The 19,950-nt window shown below is 41.7% G+C and overlaps 1 protein-coding gene across 6 annotated transcripts in view; it reads right to left on the bottom strand.

Annotated features, from left to right (window-relative positions):
- Positions 1 to 19,950, bottom strand: part of tle2b (TLE family member 2, transcriptional corepressor b) — a 104,691-nt gene that overhangs the window by 48,762 nt on the left and 35,979 nt on the right. For 4 of the 6 annotated variants that reach the window (XM_078946333.1, XM_023954565.2, XM_023954566.2 and 1 more), the window contains exon 5: positions 5,216 to 5,260. In XM_078946333.1, the coding sequence (XP_078802459.1) occupies positions 5,216 to 5,260 (45 nt within the window). Of the gene's footprint in view, positions 1 to 5,215; positions 5,261 to 7,679; positions 7,760 to 16,360; positions 16,380 to 19,950 lie in introns of those variants that run through there. The other 2 variants (XM_078946334.1, XM_078946335.1) reach the window with 2 other exon arrangements.

Here is a 19,950-nt window from a genome sequence, read left to right on the forward strand (position 1 = left end):
GCTTTCGTTCGTTTAAAGCCTCGTTTCCACTAAACGATAACTTGGAACGGTCCAGGCAGCTCAGAGAGCGTTTCCACTACGCGGTGTGTAGACCGGTTGTGCAGCTTTGCGTCATAATAGTGCGACTGCATCTTTTTTCCACTTGGCTTTTGGTACTTCATATATACAAATCACATAAAGTTGTTTGAGAGAAGGTGAAGCAGAAAAGAGGGGGAATTGTTGGCGCTTTCTTCTGTTGTAATGACCATCGACCAATCAACAGGTTTCATCGTGTGACGACAGAAGCTCCGCCCCAACTGTTCCATTCCATTTTTCTACAGGCCTACAACCAACAGGGGCCCGAAAATGGTAGGATTCTGTCAGGTTTGATGGGTCCATTTTATAATGGAAACACTCAAAATACAGAACGGCTCATTGGAAGCAAAGCTTAAGGTCCTGAGTTGGACCACAGGTTGGTTAAAGTCACCATTGAGGTCCATAAAACCTCCGTGATGAGTACAAAAATGGAAGCAATCAAGCAAATTGTTATGATTGACAAGATAAAAGAAAATGTTAAAGAACCATTTGAATGAAAATGGTGTTTTTGGAGTTTTGTGGCATTTTGTTGAGCCACTGAGTTATTAAAATGGCTCTTCAGAATTTAATTTGAGACATATAATCAGGATCATCAAGGAAAAGAATGGAAAAGTGACTCTGGCACACAACACTTCTACAGAATTACAGATGCACAATTAGACTGAGTAAAAGTTGGATTCTTTCCTTTTTTGTCACAAAATTTTGTGTTTATTTTAATAAATTATGTTTTTTACAAGTCCTATTCTTATATGACTTTTTGTTTTCTCATCACAGCGTTTCACAAAAACAACCTTCAAGACAAACGCTGCGGTGTTTCATAAACACGCACAACCATCCGGGTTGTTAAGTCCAACACAACGGTGCTCTGACATTCCCCCATGCTCCTGACCCCCCCACAGCCTCCCATCATCCCTTTCACTCGCTATTATAACTCCAATTCATTCCCTGCACAGAGCCACATTCGTTAACCCCCCCCCCCCCCCCCCACAGCCCAGAGCAGGGTTCAGTTTCAGAGTCAGTGACTGTACATGGTGTGCATGTGTACAGCGCTGCAGAGACGGGGAGTCCTAGCTCCAGGAGAGCCACATCAATGAATATGAAACAACCAGGCGGAGTCACGCTCCTCCTCCTCCTCCTCTTCGCCTCCTCCTCCTCCCTCTCTGATCTCAGTACGTCTGAATATAAGTTGTGATAATAAAAGGGAGCTCATGTGACGCATCACACGAATAGGTCACCACATCCGCACGGCTCTGAAAAGAGAGGGGATGTCATCATTCCTGCTCCTGCTCAGATCCAATAATCACAGCGAAGGAGGGAGGGAGGGAGGGAGGGAGGAAGGGAGTGAGGGAGGGAAGGAGGAGAAGGAGTAAAGATAACGAGGGAGCGAAATTTAAAAAAGGAAATAATCAAAGGCGGCGAGAGATGACTGTTACAGCTCAATTAATGCCGAGCCATGAGACAGCCCTGCTGCTGATAATGGGGGGGGGGGGGGGGGTGCTGCAGCAATGATCTCAACAGGATGTTCAGAGGAGGCTGCAGGGGGGGGGGGCAGGAGGAGGAGAGGAAATAAGAGCAGATACTGTTAAATCTATTCATGATTCATTTTCTTGCCGCAGCTCAAAGCTCCCCTCCCTTCCTAGATGTCTCTCTCCCTTTTTTTCTCCTGGCCCCCCCTTCCTGTTTTTCCACTGCTTTTCTTTTGTCTTCACTCATTTTCATCCTCACCTTTTCCCTCTTCCATTCTACGAGGTTTTATCTCCTTTTTCTTTAGATCCATCCTTCCTGTTTACCCTCTCCCCTTTAATCCCGCCAATTAATCTCTCTTCTTCTTTGTGTTTCTTCTCATCCCGGCTGCCTTTTTCCAGTTTTTCCCACCTCCTTCTCTTGCTTTCCTTTCAGAGTTCCCTTTTTTATTAGCATTACTCTTCATCAGAAGACTCTCTTCTCGATGTTTTCTTGTTGTTTCTGCCTTTTTCTAAACCTGTTTTAGCTAATTCTGTTTATCCATTTCCCTTTATTTCATTCTAAACTTCTTTTTTTTCTTTGTAACTACGGATCTCTTCCAATGCTCTCTTAATAAATCTTTAATATCTTTCATTTTCTTTTTACGATTTTCTGTTATTCTAATTCTTCACCTTTTCTCGCTTGAATGCACCTCCTTCTCTCCCGTATGTATCTTAAAAATTCTCTTTCTTCTTCATTTTTCTACAAACCCCTCCACTGGGCCTTCTTCCTTTCACAATCCTCTTTCCTCCTCCCCCTCCTCTTCCTCAGAGGTGTTGCCAGCAGCCCGGACTGATACTCATGGACGGCCTCCCTCCCTCCGTTCTCCTTTATCTGTTCACTTCCTGCAGAGTCGTTTAGTTTGGTTCCAAAGAACAACTTCAGCCCCAAACCCCTGTTGGGGTGAGGACCATTTGGGCCAGGAGTCTGCGACCTGAGACCCCATGTGGCTCTTTTGCTCCCCCATATGGCTACCATCATCCAAAATGATATCAGATATGGAGTCATTAAAAAAATGACTTTATGGTAAGTATTTAATTTAAATTAGTAAACTTTGTGGATTAAGGTGGTCCTAGAACAGTAAGATGTACTGCAAAGTATTTACATCGTCGCTAAATCAAGAGGCCTTGTGTCCTTCACCTTCCCTCCAGAATGGGCAGATTTCAAATACTATTAAGACTCTAGGAAAAATTATGATCTCTAGTTGCTCTTTTTATGTTATGAAAGCACATATTTAATGCTACACAACAATATTTATTAGCAATGCAGAAGGGAGTTGCTAAGAACACCTAATTGTATAATTTTTATATACTATTTCTAATGAATCATAAACCAATAAAGCCCTGTTTAGGTTAACCCTAGAACACTTTCGCTATAAAAAGTACACCGTCACTTTTGCCGGGTAATTTTTACCCAATATACTGTAATATATCCAGCAAAAAGTAAAAAAATAGATCAAGACATTTCAACACGTGATAAATTAGAGTGGTTTTCTTTTATTTTCAACTGTGGTATGTGTAATAAAATGAAAAAGAAAAACATAGGAAGTTCCTTGAAACATGCTCAAAAATTACTGAAAAATTAGGAATTTGAGAACAAAAAAAATCCTAAAAAATAATAAAAGAATACTAGAAACTTGGTCCACCCACTCCTGGGACACGTGAGACCTCCCTGGTGAAGGTACAGACTCCTCGACACGCGACATATTGAAATCCATGTGAATAGATTTGCTCGGGTGAAAATCACCCCCCGATCGTGCTCTGGGGTTAAAATCACTGGTAAGTATGGAAAAGAATGACAGCCCACCAACATAAACTGAAGAAATAACAAGAGAAAATGTATGACTTGTGTTGCTGCATGTTCCTGATGACTGTATAGTGCAGCCCGTCTTTAGCTTGTGTGGCCATACAGACACTTACATATCAGTGGGGTGAGGAAAGGGCAAGTACTCGCATCTCACTACTGACTAGAGTATGACAGCCTCACCAGTGCATCATAACTGACATTAGTCAATTCACAACACACTTACCGCACGCACAACAATCATGCGTTCCATGTTCAAGACGTTTCATGCATGCGACCAAGTCAAAAGTTCTTGTTTAGGAGATATTTGGCTAAATTTTGGTTAGACTTAGGTCTGGAAGAACTATAAAAAAGCCCCCACTCAAAGAAACTCTACAAAAATATTCTGAAAAAAAACTCCTCAGCCAACTCTTTACGACAAATTCTCCCAGGGTTTTAATACCAGGAGCAAAAGTACACCCCCCCCCCCCCCCCCCCCCCCCAAAAAAAGTGCTAATTCATGTTTCCATTTTTCCGAGCTGCACTGAAGCAGCATTCACTGTCAGGACGGAAAACTACTGTTTGGCATCTCTGAGTTATAATTATCACAACAGGCATAATGATGTCAATAGAAGACGACTTCAAACCACAAACCGCTTTCTTAAGGTGTTTGCCAGGAACTCCAGGAAAAGCTGGAAAAATGGCCCCCACCTGTCCGGCCCAACGATGCGACTCCAGTTAGCGTGACAGAGAAAGAAACGTTAAATTGACACCAAATGGAGGACCGTGAAGTCCATCCCAGTCCTTCACAGAGCTGCACACAGCTGAAAACGTGTCACTATCACGTCTTCCCCCAGGCATTAAACGCAGGCTCAGAGGAAATTCTGTCCTCACATAAAAAACCCCCACAGTGATTCATTTTGCAGCAAATATAATGCATCAATGCAAAAATGAAGGACTAACAAAACTGACAAACGTCCAGTTCACTCCTCAGAGGTACTCATTTGTTGTCAACTCACTTGCTTGCGTAAATACGTTCCAAGTTATGATTTAATAAAAAAAAATAAAAACACATATAGGCTAATATCTATGATCACAATCAGTCCTATCAGAACACTGGCCAATAATAAGTAGCTTTTCTTATAAACCATTACTGATGGATTTCCTCTCACACACAAATGCTCCAGACGACAAAGGTTCAAACTTTCTGCTCTTTTTAAAAAATAAAATAAATCTTTCTAGACTAGGGCATCTGATTGGCTTTCAAATGCCACTTTTCCTCTTGTAATGTTGCACAGTATTGATAATGTATGACTGTCAAAGACAAAGGTACAAACAGAAACAAGACACATCTAATTTTTTCTGCTAAAAAACAGCTAAACAAAATGAAGTTAAAAACATTCTTTCTTCAGCCTTTTAAGACCCGCTCCGATGAAAATGGTGTTTTTAACATGTTCTTGAGACAAGTTCAAAAAGCATTTCTTTTGTATTTCTATATTTAAATCGTTGATGATCAGGAGCAGACGAAAATGTATTTATGGCGTAGAAAATACGCTGGACAAGCCACAAGCGCCACGCTCCGAGCTCTCAGCAACCTGAAGGGGAAGAGGGGGCGGGGCTGCTCTGCAGTAATAGTCCCGCCCATAACTCCATGGTGATTTACTAATGAACTCCTGCTGCTCTGCAAAAACTGAGTCCTCTAAAACAACTGTTTTCTTTTATTTTGGCAAAAAACAGCATCATCGTGATTAAAGACCACTATGATCAAAAGATGATCGGAGTGGGACTTTAATATAAACGGAAGCGACATTCAAACAGGAAGACATTCATACATAAGGAATCCTTTATTTCTTACCTGTTTGTGCATCTCGATGTTGAGGCCGTAGGACATTTCATAGTACTGCAGAGACAAAAACAAATGGCAGAGCGGCGTTGGCATTTTGTTCACGGCACACATTAACATTCCTCCTTACACAATATCCCCCACCGAACATCTGTTGCGCTGCATCGCCACATATGCTGCTGTTCATCATTGTTGTAATGGAAGAGAAGAATGGAGAGAGGGAAGAGAGACTGTGTGACAGTAATGAGGTCTTTCCAGCTTGGGGAAAGTTAGATGGCATCACTTTCCCAGTGTGTGCATGGCAGGTTGTGTTTGAGTGTGTCTGACACAAAAACAGTGGGCGTGCCACCGGAGAGGAGCTTTCCCGCTCAACATGTAGCGTTTGTGCGTAAAAAACATGAATGAAGAAACGTTTGGCACACCTGCAGTATTGAAACGAAGCCGTTTTTTAGCGTCATTCAAACTGTCAATGCTTTTAGACCAACCAAACCACATGTGGGGGCTGGTGTCGCGACCGTACAAACATCTGCAGCGTGTTCCTATGCTCTTAAGAGGGAAAACTGGACTGCTTTTACAGCTCAGCACCCCCACGTAATGTAGAGTGTGACAACAACCCGTCAGCTCAACAAAGACGAGCTAAAACAGCTGCAGAAGTGGGTCACCGAGAGCAGCAAAACCTTTATTTATCTGTGTTTGAATTTCCCTCTGCTATCAGGAAATATATATGCTGTTTAGTTCTGATGTAACTGACAAGCAGCACTAATGCTAATCTCCTTAGCAGCCCTTGTCTTTGATTTAGACCTAAAGCCCCTGACCACAATCCAAGCAGATTAGTCTGAGCTGAGGCCACAGAAACCCCAAGCCTCACAGAAGCAACTGTGTCGTCGTCAAAGCAGAAAGGGGCAAAACATTCCTTTATAGACCCACTCCAATGAAAATTGGTGTTTCTAACATGTTCTTCTCAGATTTTTTTTTGATGATGGAGGACATATATAAAGGAAATTATGCTCAAAGTTGGATGTCTGAATATGTCTTGATTCAAAACTTTGTGGATCAGGAGCAGACAAAGAATGTGTTTGAAAAAGGTCGTATTGGTGATGTAGAAACTACGCTGGGTGGGCTCTAAGCTCCCTGCTCCACTCCATTCTGATCCTCCACTGTCAGACCAATAGATCCATGAACGTCTTTGTTTTCCTCGTCTGAGCTGGAATCTGGATCAGAACTGGACGGCTACATAGCTACAATATTGTTGTTGCACTGGTAATGTTAGGCTGGAGTTTAAAGCTAGTGAGAGAGTAAACAAAGGGATGATGGGAAAGGAAGGTCAGCTCACTCAGCACCAACAGTCCCAACCACAATTAAAAATGAATTTCTAGCAACGTCCTGCCGCTCTGCAGAAACTATGTCCCAGAAAACAACACAAGTTTTTTTTAATTTTGGCTAAAAACAGCTTCATCGTGATTAAAAGACCACTGGGAACACTTTGAAAATAGATCAATAGATGATCGGAGAAGAAATTTAAGACAAAGCATACGTTCTACTTTCAATTGTCAATTTAAAAAAGTGATACAAACGGCAGTAAAATATCACCTGAATATAGACATACATTTAGCTAATTTTATTCCTTTATTCCAGCGATAAATTTTGACATATAGATATTTTTACAATACAGGAAACCCTTGTTTATCGCGGGGGTTACGTTCCAGAAAGAACCCGTGATAGGCAAAATCCGTGAAGTAGAAACCTCTATTTTTTTAAACTATTATTATTCAATTAAATAGTCTATTATACATTGAAAAGAAAGAACAAACCATTTTACAGGCTCAAGCGTTTATTCACAAATAAAAGTACTTTAGAATCTTTTTTTCAACAAATAACTTCTGTACTGTACTGACAAATAATAATTTTAATCATCGATGTGAACAAAATACTTCAAATTGCGAAGATTAGCACCGCCCACCGCGACCCAAGTAATTGGATTAAACGGGAGAAAATATAAAAAAACAATTATGAAAAAAATACAAAGTACAGTCAGACAAATAGTGACTCAGGTGTATTTCACTGCTCTTCAGACTGAGCCGCTGCATCCTGACTCCGCTCTGCAGTGTTTTCTCCTTTAGAAGCCCGCGGTGCAGCTGTGTTTGTTCGGGAGAAGAACATAGTGAGAGGCAGTTGTTGTCGCTCTTTTTTCTATGGGTTTTAGAGAAACTCGAAAATTGCAAGAGAATTTGCACACACATAATGTCAATTTGGCAAGTAAGGAGCAGTGACGTGCGGTGAGGTTAATGGCTGGTGAGGCACTGACGTCATCAGTCAGATTTACAAACATATGAACCATGAGTATAAATAACTGAGTAGCTTATTCACCATTTGATTGACAACAGTTAACGTTTTGTTTAAAATATAATTTCAACATGTTTTTTTTCATATACAAACTGCAGCATAGAAAAAAGCACAAACGTTATTATCGTCTTACCTTTAGTTGTAAATAAAGTCCATACGCCGCTCCTTCTGAAGAAAATGAGTTGCCGCTTCCTATCACTTCTTCTAGTATTTTTTAGCGTCATAATCTCAGGGCTCACCGGCGCCCCCTAACATGAGGCACGAGAACTGCAACATGAGGCACGAGAACTGCTGGCCTCACCCAGCGGCTTTTTCGCCGTCGTTTAGCGCTCAGCACAAGAAACACGTCCCTCACATACAGTTATTTATAAAAACAAGCACTGTGCATCATATACATCTGCTAAATTATTTAAACTCAGCTCATATAGTACAAGTGATTGAACCGACATACAGAGAGACAGCAGTACCGTCTGACTGCATAGGTATTGCGCAATCCAAGGTGAGGCTCAGCGGGCTGGTGCCTCATCGCACGTCACTTAGTATCTGAACGGCAAATGCGGAAATTCAGCGATTTTGAAAAGAAAAAACACCCAAAAATGGTACATTTAAATGGAAAATGACCGCAAAGCACAACTTACTGATTAAATATAATAATTGAATTTATTTGTTCTCTTTTCTTCCCATAATGACAGGTGAGGCTGTGCCTCACCTGCCTCTCCTGACTGCACGTCACTGGTAAGGAGCCTGTACGTACGTATACATATTAAACTGCAACGTTATTGACACACAGGTAGAGAAGAAGCGGAGTGACTTTTTAGCCAGTCAGAATGCAGAACACAATGCACGATGCAAATCTGTGAAGTAACGAAACCGTGAAAAGTAAACTTCGTTATAGTAAGGGATCACTGTCTCCATAAATAACCCCCTTTTTTTCTGAGGGTCTCTTGTGTGGACAGATTTGACCTCTACAATAGGAGATGATGAATCTTTGATCACTCGAGGTGTATATTTGAACAAACCCCTTTTGGATTTGAGGATAAACCTTAAATTGGTCGTGAACTTTGGGTCAGAGGTGTGAAGCGTCCGGAATGGGCTGATTTAAGCTTTAGGAAGCTGATGACACCACTTTACTGCACTTACAGACCAATACGGAGCAAAGGAAGACTGAGCAGATTGATCAGCATAGAAATGATCACAAACCAAACAATGTTTCCACACATTATAACATGTGGATGAGGCAGGAATGAAGGGTCTCACTGTAGATTCAAGCATGTCACGCTGTTGGAACACATCTGTGTTTGTGTACCTGCATGTGTCAGACTGTCTGCTAAAGGCTTTGTGTGTCCATGTGCTTCCCAAATGTGGGGGGGGGTCTCTTCCACTCCCAGGGTGCATCAGTAACGTTCCCGGAGGCGAGCGGCACGCAGACATTCGTCATGGAGACAAAGGTGTCCTCTGCCTCTGGATGGGCGACGCTCTGACGGATGCGAGGGAGACGTAGCTCTCCCTTCCTCGCTGTCTTCTCACTCATTTTCACTCAAGCGCCGTCCTCTCTCCATTTATTCTCCGCCTCGTTCAGACCCCCCCCCCCCCCCCCCCCCACACACACACACACCTCAATTTCTATCTTCCTGTAGCTATCAGGTTGTCCCTCCCAACCAGTTCTTCTGTAGCCTATGAAGTCTGCTTTATGGTCTGCATGTTTATGTTCTCTTTGCTGATTTATCAGTAACCACAGCATTAAAACAATCATGATTTAACAAGATTCACATGAAAAAAAATCGTATTTTTTTTGTATCAAAAATACAGAGTACTGTAAGATATGTAGTCTAAATTGTGATAAAAACATGTTGGAACGTATCAAAGCTGCATACTAGTACACCAAAGGAGGGCTGGTTTAAATCCCAGTTGCATCCTTTTTGTATAAAGTTTGTATGTTCTCTAAGTACATACATGTGTTTCCCTCCCCAGGCTAAAAAGTACCCAAGTACCCGCATGAGGAGGGGGGGGGGCCCTGTACTACGAGTAATGCATGTACTGTACGGGAAAACTGCGGGGTCGCTCAGATTGCTCAGGTCTCTCCAAGCCTTAATGTTGCTCTACATAAGCGACATCATTTATACTTTTTAAGCAAAAATCATTTTAAAAAAATCCCTCAAAAACGTGAGAATTCGAACCAAGGACAGGTCATCATGTGGACCTCTGCGTCCCTCCCTCCAAGCCAACGCTCTCTCTTGACACATATGACGTTTAGGCCTTGGTCACATGCATACATTCAGAGGGATGCCCAGTGTGGGTGCTGCAGGTTTTTGGGGTTTTCTGGACCAGAGGAGGGTCACAGAGAGGAGCGGCTGCATCTTTAGGGTGGGTGCAGGCGTATCTGACAGTTCTCTTGAGGCTCGTGCGGCCACCTCAATGGAACGTACCATTGTTGCACGTGGCAAGTCTATTGTGAGGTATTTGTAAGGATAAGTTGCACACACTTGTGGTGCAGTACGATGCCTTTACGCCGCACTGGTCATTACACGTAGACTAGTGCACCCTTAAATACCGCGTGCACATTGTGTGCACGCGATACATAAGTGTAGGATGTCCACAGAAACTCCACTGCCTAATTTCCAAATATCTAACAGTCAAGAAGCGAAGACGTGTCACGTGAACAGCACTAACGGTATCCTTGCGCAGTTTACAGGGTTTGAGGGAGGGGTTAAAAGAATTTAAAATTCCTAAGACCAGTTGCCCACAGCATGCCAGTAGAAAAAAGATTTGGGCCACCTGCGTGTTGCAAACAAGCTTTCTGGCCACAGACAGAAAACGGCGCGTTTGCCACTTAATTTGATGCTACACAAATCTGATGCAGGAATCGCGTTCGGTGTGGACGCAGCATTAAGCTGGGCTTGATCAGAAGCATTGCACTTTTCTCCATAAAGTGTGTCTTATATATGATTTTATCTTCTTTATCGTGCATTTTTTGGCTGCTGCGACTTATACTCCGAAGCGACTTGTAGTCCGAAAAACACTGCAAGTCGTTATGTCCAATTATCTCTGAGCTAAAGGATTATTAAAGCTTTACTTTTTAATAAAATAATGAAAGTAACAAACTGGGTCAGAGTCTACCAAAGAGTAACTGCTCATTTCCACAAGGCTTGACGGAAACAGAGTGACATGGTTATCGCAAAGAAAGGAGGCTGCGGCGGCGGCAGAGTGGGTCTGTGGGGAGACAACAATAAATGCTGCTTTCTTTAAACCATGACCTTAATCTAGTTGTTTGTGCTCCGCTGCGACCAAATGCTACAAAAGAGGAGTCCTCCTTTTGTCAGGCGCCTTTGTCTTTCACCATCTTCCTCTTTTTTGCCATCTTTTTGCGTTACTTAACCTTCTCCTTTCATTTATTTGATGCCTAGTTTCCATTCTGGTCATTTTCATCCTTTCTCTGGTTTTACCTTGTTTCTGTCATTCAGTACGCGGCCCCTCCTCCCCTCCACCTGTATCAATATTCTCCACCTTCTTGCTCACCTTTCTTTCATATTTCCCCATTTCTCTTGTGACCAGATAAAAAAATAATGTTTTCACGCTGACACAGACATGTGCAATCTAAGAATCTCTTTCACATGGAAAACGGCACACATGCTTCAGTCGGGCAGACAAACAAGTGAAAACACACGTGTGCATTAGCAGCACACAACAGAGACACTACTTGACTAGCCCCTTTGTGCCTCCAGCTCTGCCTTTCCTCCTGCGCTCTCCACATGAAAGACGAGAGACATCTCTCTTTGTTCTGCCTCTTCCTCTCCTCACCTCTCCATCACCGCTCGGCCCTCCTCATCTTTTTAACTCAGGGAGCTGTTCATCTCTCATTAATTTCCCCCCCTACGTTGCTGAAATCAGCCCCTCCACCTTCCACCCATTACTCAGTCTCTCCCTCCACTTCTTTTCCCTTCTTGTCTCTTTCACCTCCTCTCCTCAGGTTTTCTTTTTTTTTTATCTCGCAGCGCCAACATTGGATGTGAGAAAGCTCCAGCCTAAAAGCACAACCTTTAAAGCATCAATGCTCCCAGGAGCAGCTGTTGAATCAACGCATTGATGCAAATCACTTTCTATTACAGTTTAATCCAACCATAAGACGAAAAAAAAAGGAAAAAAGTCTAAGGAAAGGGACAGTTGATCGACTAACAGGAAACTGCCATCACAAAAGAATCACATTACACCTGATGATGGGAAGCAAATGATCGCAGACAAGGAAACAGTCCAGAAGGGAAATCCAACAGGAAACAGTTAACAAACACGTTCCCCTCCAGAACAGAACAAATTAAGAATGGCTCACCAAGCTCTTCCTCGAATAGAGGCCAAAATGGTGCGAAGCATTCCTTTAAAAAAAATCAATGGACGCCTTTAACAGACACCCACAGTCTAAAACCATTTCCCTCCAAAAATCCACATTCTTTTGCAAACCAGCCGGCTTTCTGAATACAGAAATGCAATGAAGGCATGATGGGAACGCAGAGCAGTCAGCAGTCGAGCAAAAGCTAATAGAAAGGAGAGTGCTGCTGAGCATTTTGAGGAGGAGAAGAAAAAACATGCTTTATTTCAATTACTTTAGGGTTCACATTAAAAAAAGAAATATAAAATCAAATCCATTCAAGAATTCACACAATTCTTTACCAACCTCTTTGATTTTGTCCCTAAATATCAGTCAAATTACATCATCATCCTCACAGATGAAGACTAAGAAAGAAGAAAGTCACTTTACCCAATTTTATTGTCGTCCAGGTGACAAATTCACCACTAGAATGGGTCTGAGGTTCAGAGGTGTCCCTGACGATCAAGTTAAAGAAAGTTTAAGAAAAAAGGGAAAGGGACAAACAAAAACAAAAAAACCAACAGATTTTATATTAATATTGAGGGACAAAAGTGAAACGAATGGAGGAAAAACAATGAAATGTGTGTGTGCTGGAAGCCGGCCACCGTGCTGCGTGTCAGCATGTTTGCTGTCTGCAGTGTGTTTCAACATTTGGCAGAAAACACATTGGAGAGGACAGACGTGGCGGTTTTTCCACAGAGGTTACAGAGCACTAACTGCAGGGTCAGACGGCATCAGACTGACGGTTCTGAGATCACACCGCTCATCGTGTTTTCCATTGACGTCTTCTGTTTGTCTTTATGAAATCCATTGGATCAGAAAATGTAGTTTATTTGACAGCTTCATTTTTTTTTTCATTCATTCATTCTCTTGACCGTTTTTCCCTTTCGGGGTCACGGGGCTGCCGGAGCCTTTCACGGCCAGCTTCATTATTATTAAAATTATTATTTTTACCTATTTGAATTTTTTTCTTGTCATAAGAAAAAGGGGAACGACTACAATGCAGTTTTACTGTGCAACCCTCACGGGCCATGTTAGACGGAAGAAAACATTAGAGGATTAAAATGAAGAAAGACATAAATAAAAACACACAAGAAGAAACTATGTGCTTCACTTTGCAGAACAGAGACACACGTTTGAACCAAAACAGTTGGAGAACATCTGAGTTCATCAGAGCAGCTGAGCCCAGTTTGGTTCTGAAGACTCATAAAAGTCTTTTACGACACCAAGATTTCAGAAATCAGCTTTTTCTGGAAACAATGACTTAACTCAGTCACAGAGGTTTGACCACATCCAGACGTTCAGCTACTCTGAGCAGCAGCAGAGTTTGATGCTGACAGTGACATAAAGCTGAGTGTCGTCTGCATATCTGAGGTGTAAAATAATAATAATAATTTATGCCTAGCATCATCTCCCAAATGATCTAATCCAAAAAGTAAAATGTCTTTGCAGCAACGGTCACCTAAAAAGATGTGTCAATATATAAAAATCTAAATAAAACCTAAAGGCGAATGTTAAAGAAAACTGCCTTTTAAAACATGATGACATGATAGAGGTAAAAACTTCTGTGTAAATATAAACACGTGTGGTGCTGGTTCAGTCCACACTTAATCCTGATGTTTAAAAAAGTCTTCATGTAAAACTGGAAAATGTATTATAAAAAAAAAAGATCCAGTTTTATCATGCGTTTAGTTTTTTTTTAAAGAAAAACTCTAAAGATGCAACAGAAAATGCAGCAAAAAGTGACTGAAAGAACAAGATTTAACTAATATTGAAGGTTTTTTTAGATCATTTGGTGATTCACAAAAGTAATAAAATAGTATTTTATCATAGGCAGCAAAGCCTTTTTTGTCTGTAAAACAAAATATTCAATTCCTAATTTGGTGAATTGAAGTTAAAACATAATCAGAGCTGCCTGCTCTGAAACGACTCATGTCGTCTGCTCAGCACTCAGAGAGCAACACAAGTCTCCTCAGATTCAGACTCGTTTCCTTCCACGAGTCCGTCAGAGGATCTAGACAAAGCTAACCGGGTTGTTAGACGTTTGTTCAGAAGCTCGCAGAGCTCCAGGCATCGGGAGATGTTAACAGCTGCTCGCTGAGTTCAGAGATTATTGACGGCCGCAAAGCTCAAAGCAGACTTTTATTTACGGAAGAAACCGTTAAACTGATTCCTGTTTGGGTCCAAACCTGCTGTTATCTCCCTCAGTTCTGCTCCTGCGGCGTCACGTTCAGCTTCTGTGGGACATCTATGCTGTGAGCGCATGTGTGACGGTTGTGGGTGTGATTCCAAGCATCAGGATGCTGAGTAAGGTCTACCATGGGGGGGGTCGTGAACGATCTTTTAGCAGGAACACCCAGCCAGAGAGCTGAAGGGCAGAGGGGCCTTAGAGGAGAAGAACCTGCAGGAATTTCAGTGAGGAGCTCCAGAATAAAAACTTTTAGTATTTTTGTGACGCATCTGTAATCTCAGAAAGTTTGGGTTTATTCTATGAGCACAATCTGCACAACCTTAGCAAACTAAAGACAAAAAACAAAAATCATGCAAAATCCATCCTACCCTCATAAAATTTCTGCAAATACGTTCAGACAAAAGCAAGCATCTTGTAATTCTGATTTTTAACAAAATAAAACCTGTCCATACCAGTCATTCTTATTACGCTCAAAGGTTAATGATCTTAAGTGAACAGAAAACAATAACTTTAACTTTATTTCCAAATATGTTAAAAAAGTGTTTTCCTCTTTTCAAGGATGCTACATCAGGTGGAGTCCTGGATTTAATCCTAAATTGTGAACTAGTGACATGCAGCGTGAAGGGATCAAAGTGTGTTCGTTATTTCAGAGGACAAACAAAACGAAGCCGTTACGTTTTCCTTTAAAACCCTGCTAATAAAAAGGAGCTTTAACCTTCATCCATCACCTTTACTAAAGCTGTAAACATCCTCGTACATTTGTTTCTCTGGAAAACCAAGAATTTCTCCTTTAGTTCTGACCAAAAAACCAGGCAGTCAGAGAAAAACCAGGCAGTCAGAGAAAAACCAGGCAGTCAGAGAAAAACCAGGCAGTCAGAGAAAAAACAGGCAGTCAGAGAAAAAACAGGCAGTCAGAGAAAAAACAGGCAGTCAGAGAAAAAACCAGCGCAAACACAAAGAACAGACAACCTGTGTTTGGTAACACTGCTCACTTTTCTGCCCCCCCTAAGATTAAATAAATATCCCCAGACTTTATTTTTGTTTTTTTTAAGTATTTCTTTTGTTGATGCAGATGAACAAAAACCTTGTATAAACTATTAGCTTTCCTAAATTTACACAGATTGTTTTTATTTACTAAACTTTGCCTAAAATAGAATCGAACCAGAGAGAAATCAATTAAACTTAATTAAAAAAAAAGGTATTTGTGAGGCGTCGATTCTGTAGGTTATTCCACTTAAACATATGAGAGACGTCTGTAATGGTTTTCATAGATGCACTTGGAATTGATTTATTTCTAGTTATCAATTCAAAAAAATACTAAAGAAGACAAAAAAGAGAAATATCTATGTATCAAACTTTGGATGATAGTAGTAATTTGCTTAGAGAATTTAAAATTAAAAGTAAAAATGATGTATTTCTGCACTTCCACATATAAATGATGCCAGTATAATTACTCTTAATCATAAATATACATATGTGTAATTATAAAAACAATGCATGACGCATTGAATCCATTAATTGGAAGTTTAATTTAATGTTTTTAAAAAGAAGTAAGAGGAAGTAAACCTATAGAATCCCACCCTTATTATGCATCGTTAACTATTTTACTTGTTTCTTTTACATATTTATCATATTTAGGCTTGTAACTTTTAATAAAAGACATTATGATATTCTAGAAATGGTTATGTGTATGTCACAGGTCAATTATGAAAATGGAAAACTCAAGTGTGAGAGAAGCTGCGTTCACACCTGTCATGTGACGCACGTTCAGGAACGTGTTCTTGAATTAAGCTGGTGATGTTTACATTGGACAAGCAGGGAGGGGCTTCTTCTGTTTCTACTAGCGCGTGTACTTAAAGATGGAAGAGTTTTGGTGTGAAATGTCAAAGCGGTGTCAATCTGGTGAATATTGCTCCAAGTTTTTCCTTCACAGCTCTTTTCCGACACAGGAAAGACTTGGTGTCATAGGATTTCGTCATGATCAGCTTTCAAACGGTTGGTTCTTTAAGGAATGGGAGCGGACGCCATCCATACGTCACCACTAAATCTGAGCCTCTGATTGCTCAAAGTTGAACTTTCTACATTCAATGGACACACGTTTTGTACGTAGAGACTGTCTTAAAAATGTGCATAGCGACGCGCGAAACGTCCATTCAGGCACGTTTACATGGACTTTTCTTTGAAAGCGCTCGACTGAGTTGCCGAGGACGATGTGAAGGTCGCTCGCCAGACAAAGTGTAAAATAATAATCCACAAAAATCACCTGGTCTGAGGACTTTGAAGGTCCAAGCTAATGACGCATTTCTGTAAATGAAGAGAAGCTAATCGTACTGTTTTTTGATTCTGTCGCACCGTTTGGTCCTCCGATGGTTCCGCTGGTTCCCTGAACCTCGTCTGACGAGCAGAACCTCCAACAGATTCTCGCTGAAAAGGACTGAACACAGTTTTTGCGTCTGTCTCTTTTGGCGTGTCGTTGTATCTCGCCCGTGCTCTGTGCCTCGTCTTCTATCCTCCCTTCCGCTTTTTCATTCTGTGGGGAGTATTTTTTTTCTCCCCCCTCCCTCCCTCGCAGACTTGGATGTAAGACAGCAGAGCCAGACTCCCCCTCTTTCTATCTCCTCCATGCATTCCAAAAGGAATTCTGGCAGACTTTAAAATAAGCTTTAGGAAGTGGGTCTAATCCAAGGTGATTTCTCTAAATGGGACATTCTTGTGTGTGTGTGTGTGTGTGGGTGTGTGTGTGTGCTTCTTCTCTTCCACAGATGCGTGTCGCTGCAATGTGTTCCCCCCAGTGTGTGTGAGTGGGTGATATTAGGACTCGACAAAAGGAGTGTTCGTCGTCGTCTCTCGGGTGAAGTTTCCTCCTTCATCGGCCTGAAAACGCACACACACACACACACACACTTTTGGCGCAGCTTTACACCCTGGTCCAAATTAGCGCGTGGTGGCAAATCATAAACAGCGCCGGTGGGAGTGTCCGGTTCTGCTGGCGAAGTTCCCGAGGTGCATCGATCAGCAGGCCGAGGCGCAATCAGCTCATGTGAAGAACGACCACAGCGGTCCATCATCAGCAGTTCAGCACAACTGGCAGAGCGGTTAATAATCAGGGGGGGCCGTCGTTTACCAACAGGCCGACCTCATTACTGCAGCCCGTGAAAAGACCTTGATTTGAGAAGTGCAGCATGGGGGAGAATTAAAACTTCCTTGCCGAGCACTCAGCGTTTAGCTTTATTGTGTGAATATATTTGCAGTTGTTTTCTAGGTAACACTTTACAATGAGGGTCCCTTTCTTAGCGCTAGTTAATGCATAATTAGGCATTATTCAACATGTCAACAGACACTTTTATGCATTACTAAGTGTATTATTTAATGCATTAGTTAGCAGTTCACTAATGTTTCTTTTTCTACTTAATGCGTATTATTTTCCATATTTATTTACCAGCACATTTGTGTTTGACATTTTATTTAGATGTGTAAACATCCATGAAAATCCAAACATCACTACAGTTGGTCATGAACATTACATTAAATGCTTAAAAAATAAGAAAAAACTAAACAAATGTTAACCTCAAAAACATTTTCAGCAGGAGAAAGTTGGGGCAACCTGCAAATTTATAATAGTTTGCTTGTAAATTTGAAATTATTTACCTGTTCCTTCTGAAAGGAGCCAAAATATGCCAAGTTACAAAATGAATATTTTTGTTTCTGTCGCTCCATATTAGTTTTTGGTGTTTTAAATTCCCACCTAAACCGAAAAAAAGTAAACTGCTCTGCAACACTTCTGCTTTCAGATAGTAATACTATTAAATGCCCCACAAATGTGTGCACTGGAGGCTCTGTGGGGCTTTTCTGTTGGACTGTCAGAGTCTGGATCTGGTGGGAAAACTCCTGGTTACACATTGGACTTTTCTAGCAGTTTCACCTAGGTAGTGTCAACCGATATGAGAAGTTTTAGCAATAATGAGCACAAATACTCAAAAAGGGGACGTTAAAGTAAAAAATAAGGCCTTAAAGTATGTCTGTGTTACAGCAGCTATGAAGGACGGATGTGGAGCCTTAGGGGGCGGAGCCTACAGGTCTGCAGATGCATCTGCAGATCTGCTCCTCTTGCAACCTGTTGCATCAGAGCAAGGTTGAGAACAATGTCGCAGCATTTGGATTTGTGGGATTTTACCTATTTTGGAAAATCTTTCATTTTCAAAACAAGTTAAAGAACACAAGATGCTTTCATTTATTTTTATTATAGAAAAAACTGAGACATTCGAGAACTTCATGCTGTTGGTACCCAAAGTTAGCGCTTGTCCACCACCTACAGCTGGAAGAGGCTTCGGGCAAAACGGCAACGTGGGGCAAATCTGGTACAATCTCGCTCCAGACTTTTTCTCACAGCTCTATTCTGATGTATGAAAAAACATGGTCTGATAGAACTTAATGCAATTCCATGATCACTTTTCAAACAATTGGTACTTCAATGATTACAAAAAAGGGAATGCCATCCATACCTCACTACCAAACCCGAATCCCTGATTGGTCTAGGCTCAACCTGGTTTAGCTTTCAACGAGCGCTCATTGAATTTGTATGCAGAGCCCAAAAATGGTCTTAAAAAGTGCGTAGCTACACGTGAACATGAAAGTTTCGAACACGGAAGCCACAAAACACAAACGTTTACATGGATTTTTTACTGAAAGTGGTCAATTGACCACCGGGGGGGGTGTGGACGTAGTGGGAATGAAGTTATTGGACAATCATAGTCATCCTGCAGGCCTGTTACGGGCACTTACAGTATGTACCACCCTCATACCCCGTGCGCACTATGGCACGTTCCATTTTCCAAAAAGCCCCTTGAGGTGGCAGCAGAACACATCTGCGCTTCAAGATGCAGCTGTTCCTCTCTGCGATGCTCAAATCGGGCTGCTGCTAGACCAACGCGCCGCGCCCGATGCCTTAATCACGCCGCAGGAGCTCTGATCAGGTCTGTACATCGACTCAACATTAGAACGGGACGCCTCTGCCACACGAATTGTGTTCGGTGTGAACGCAGCTGACCTTCTAAAAGTTAGAAGTCAACACTAGGAGAGAAAAAGCTAGTCCAGTGGAGCTCTGTTTAACCTACAACGGTAAATAAAAACCACCTGGACGAACGAGAGTCTGCACAGCAAAGGTTAGAAATTCCTAATATTTTGTGGAAAAATTCAGCAAAGATCTGATCAAAACCTGCAGCTCCTTTTCAAACGCATAACAGAAGTTTTGCCTTCTGTTTTTCACTGTGGTGCTGTCGCCAATTTCTGGCATCTTTTAGTAAAACTTCAAATTCGAGTCATCTAAAATTCTAAATCCTAGCTGCGTATTATTAATTCAAATGGTTATTTAAGTGTCTGCAATGTTGGACCTGTGTTTCTCTCAAAGCAGCCGGAAAGCTGGTTTACTTCCTTCCTTCCGTCTTGATGAGTTTTGAGTTTAGATTCGGGTGAAGTCATCAACAAAATGACATGAAAATGATTTGCAGAAGCTCCCATACTGAACCCATCAGGACATTGTTGTCTATTTCTGCCGATCGTCCTGCGCGGGAAGGAGAATGCGGCTGTAAATATGCGACCCGATGCCGCACATTTCCTCTTAATGTTATTCCGTAAGCAGGAAATTTGATGCTATTTTTCACCTCATGGCAGCAGCTTGGTCTCTCATGAAGGCTGGACCGATGCAGCTCTGCTGTAACTGCAGCACAGACACTGACGCAGGATTGGAGAGAGACATGTCACCCTGCAGCAGATGTGTTTTTTACAGACAGGATTAAAGGCAGCCCACCCCTAGCTCAGGGCTTCGTCTTTGGTGGGCTAAAAGGTTTATTCTGT

Source organism: Oryzias latipes, chromosome 4, assembly GCF_053564925.1.
Source record: "Oryzias latipes strain Hd-rR chromosome 4, Olatipes_Hd-rR_3.1".
Classification (NCBI taxonomy): Eukaryota; Metazoa; Chordata; class Actinopteri; order Beloniformes; family Adrianichthyidae; genus Oryzias; species Oryzias latipes.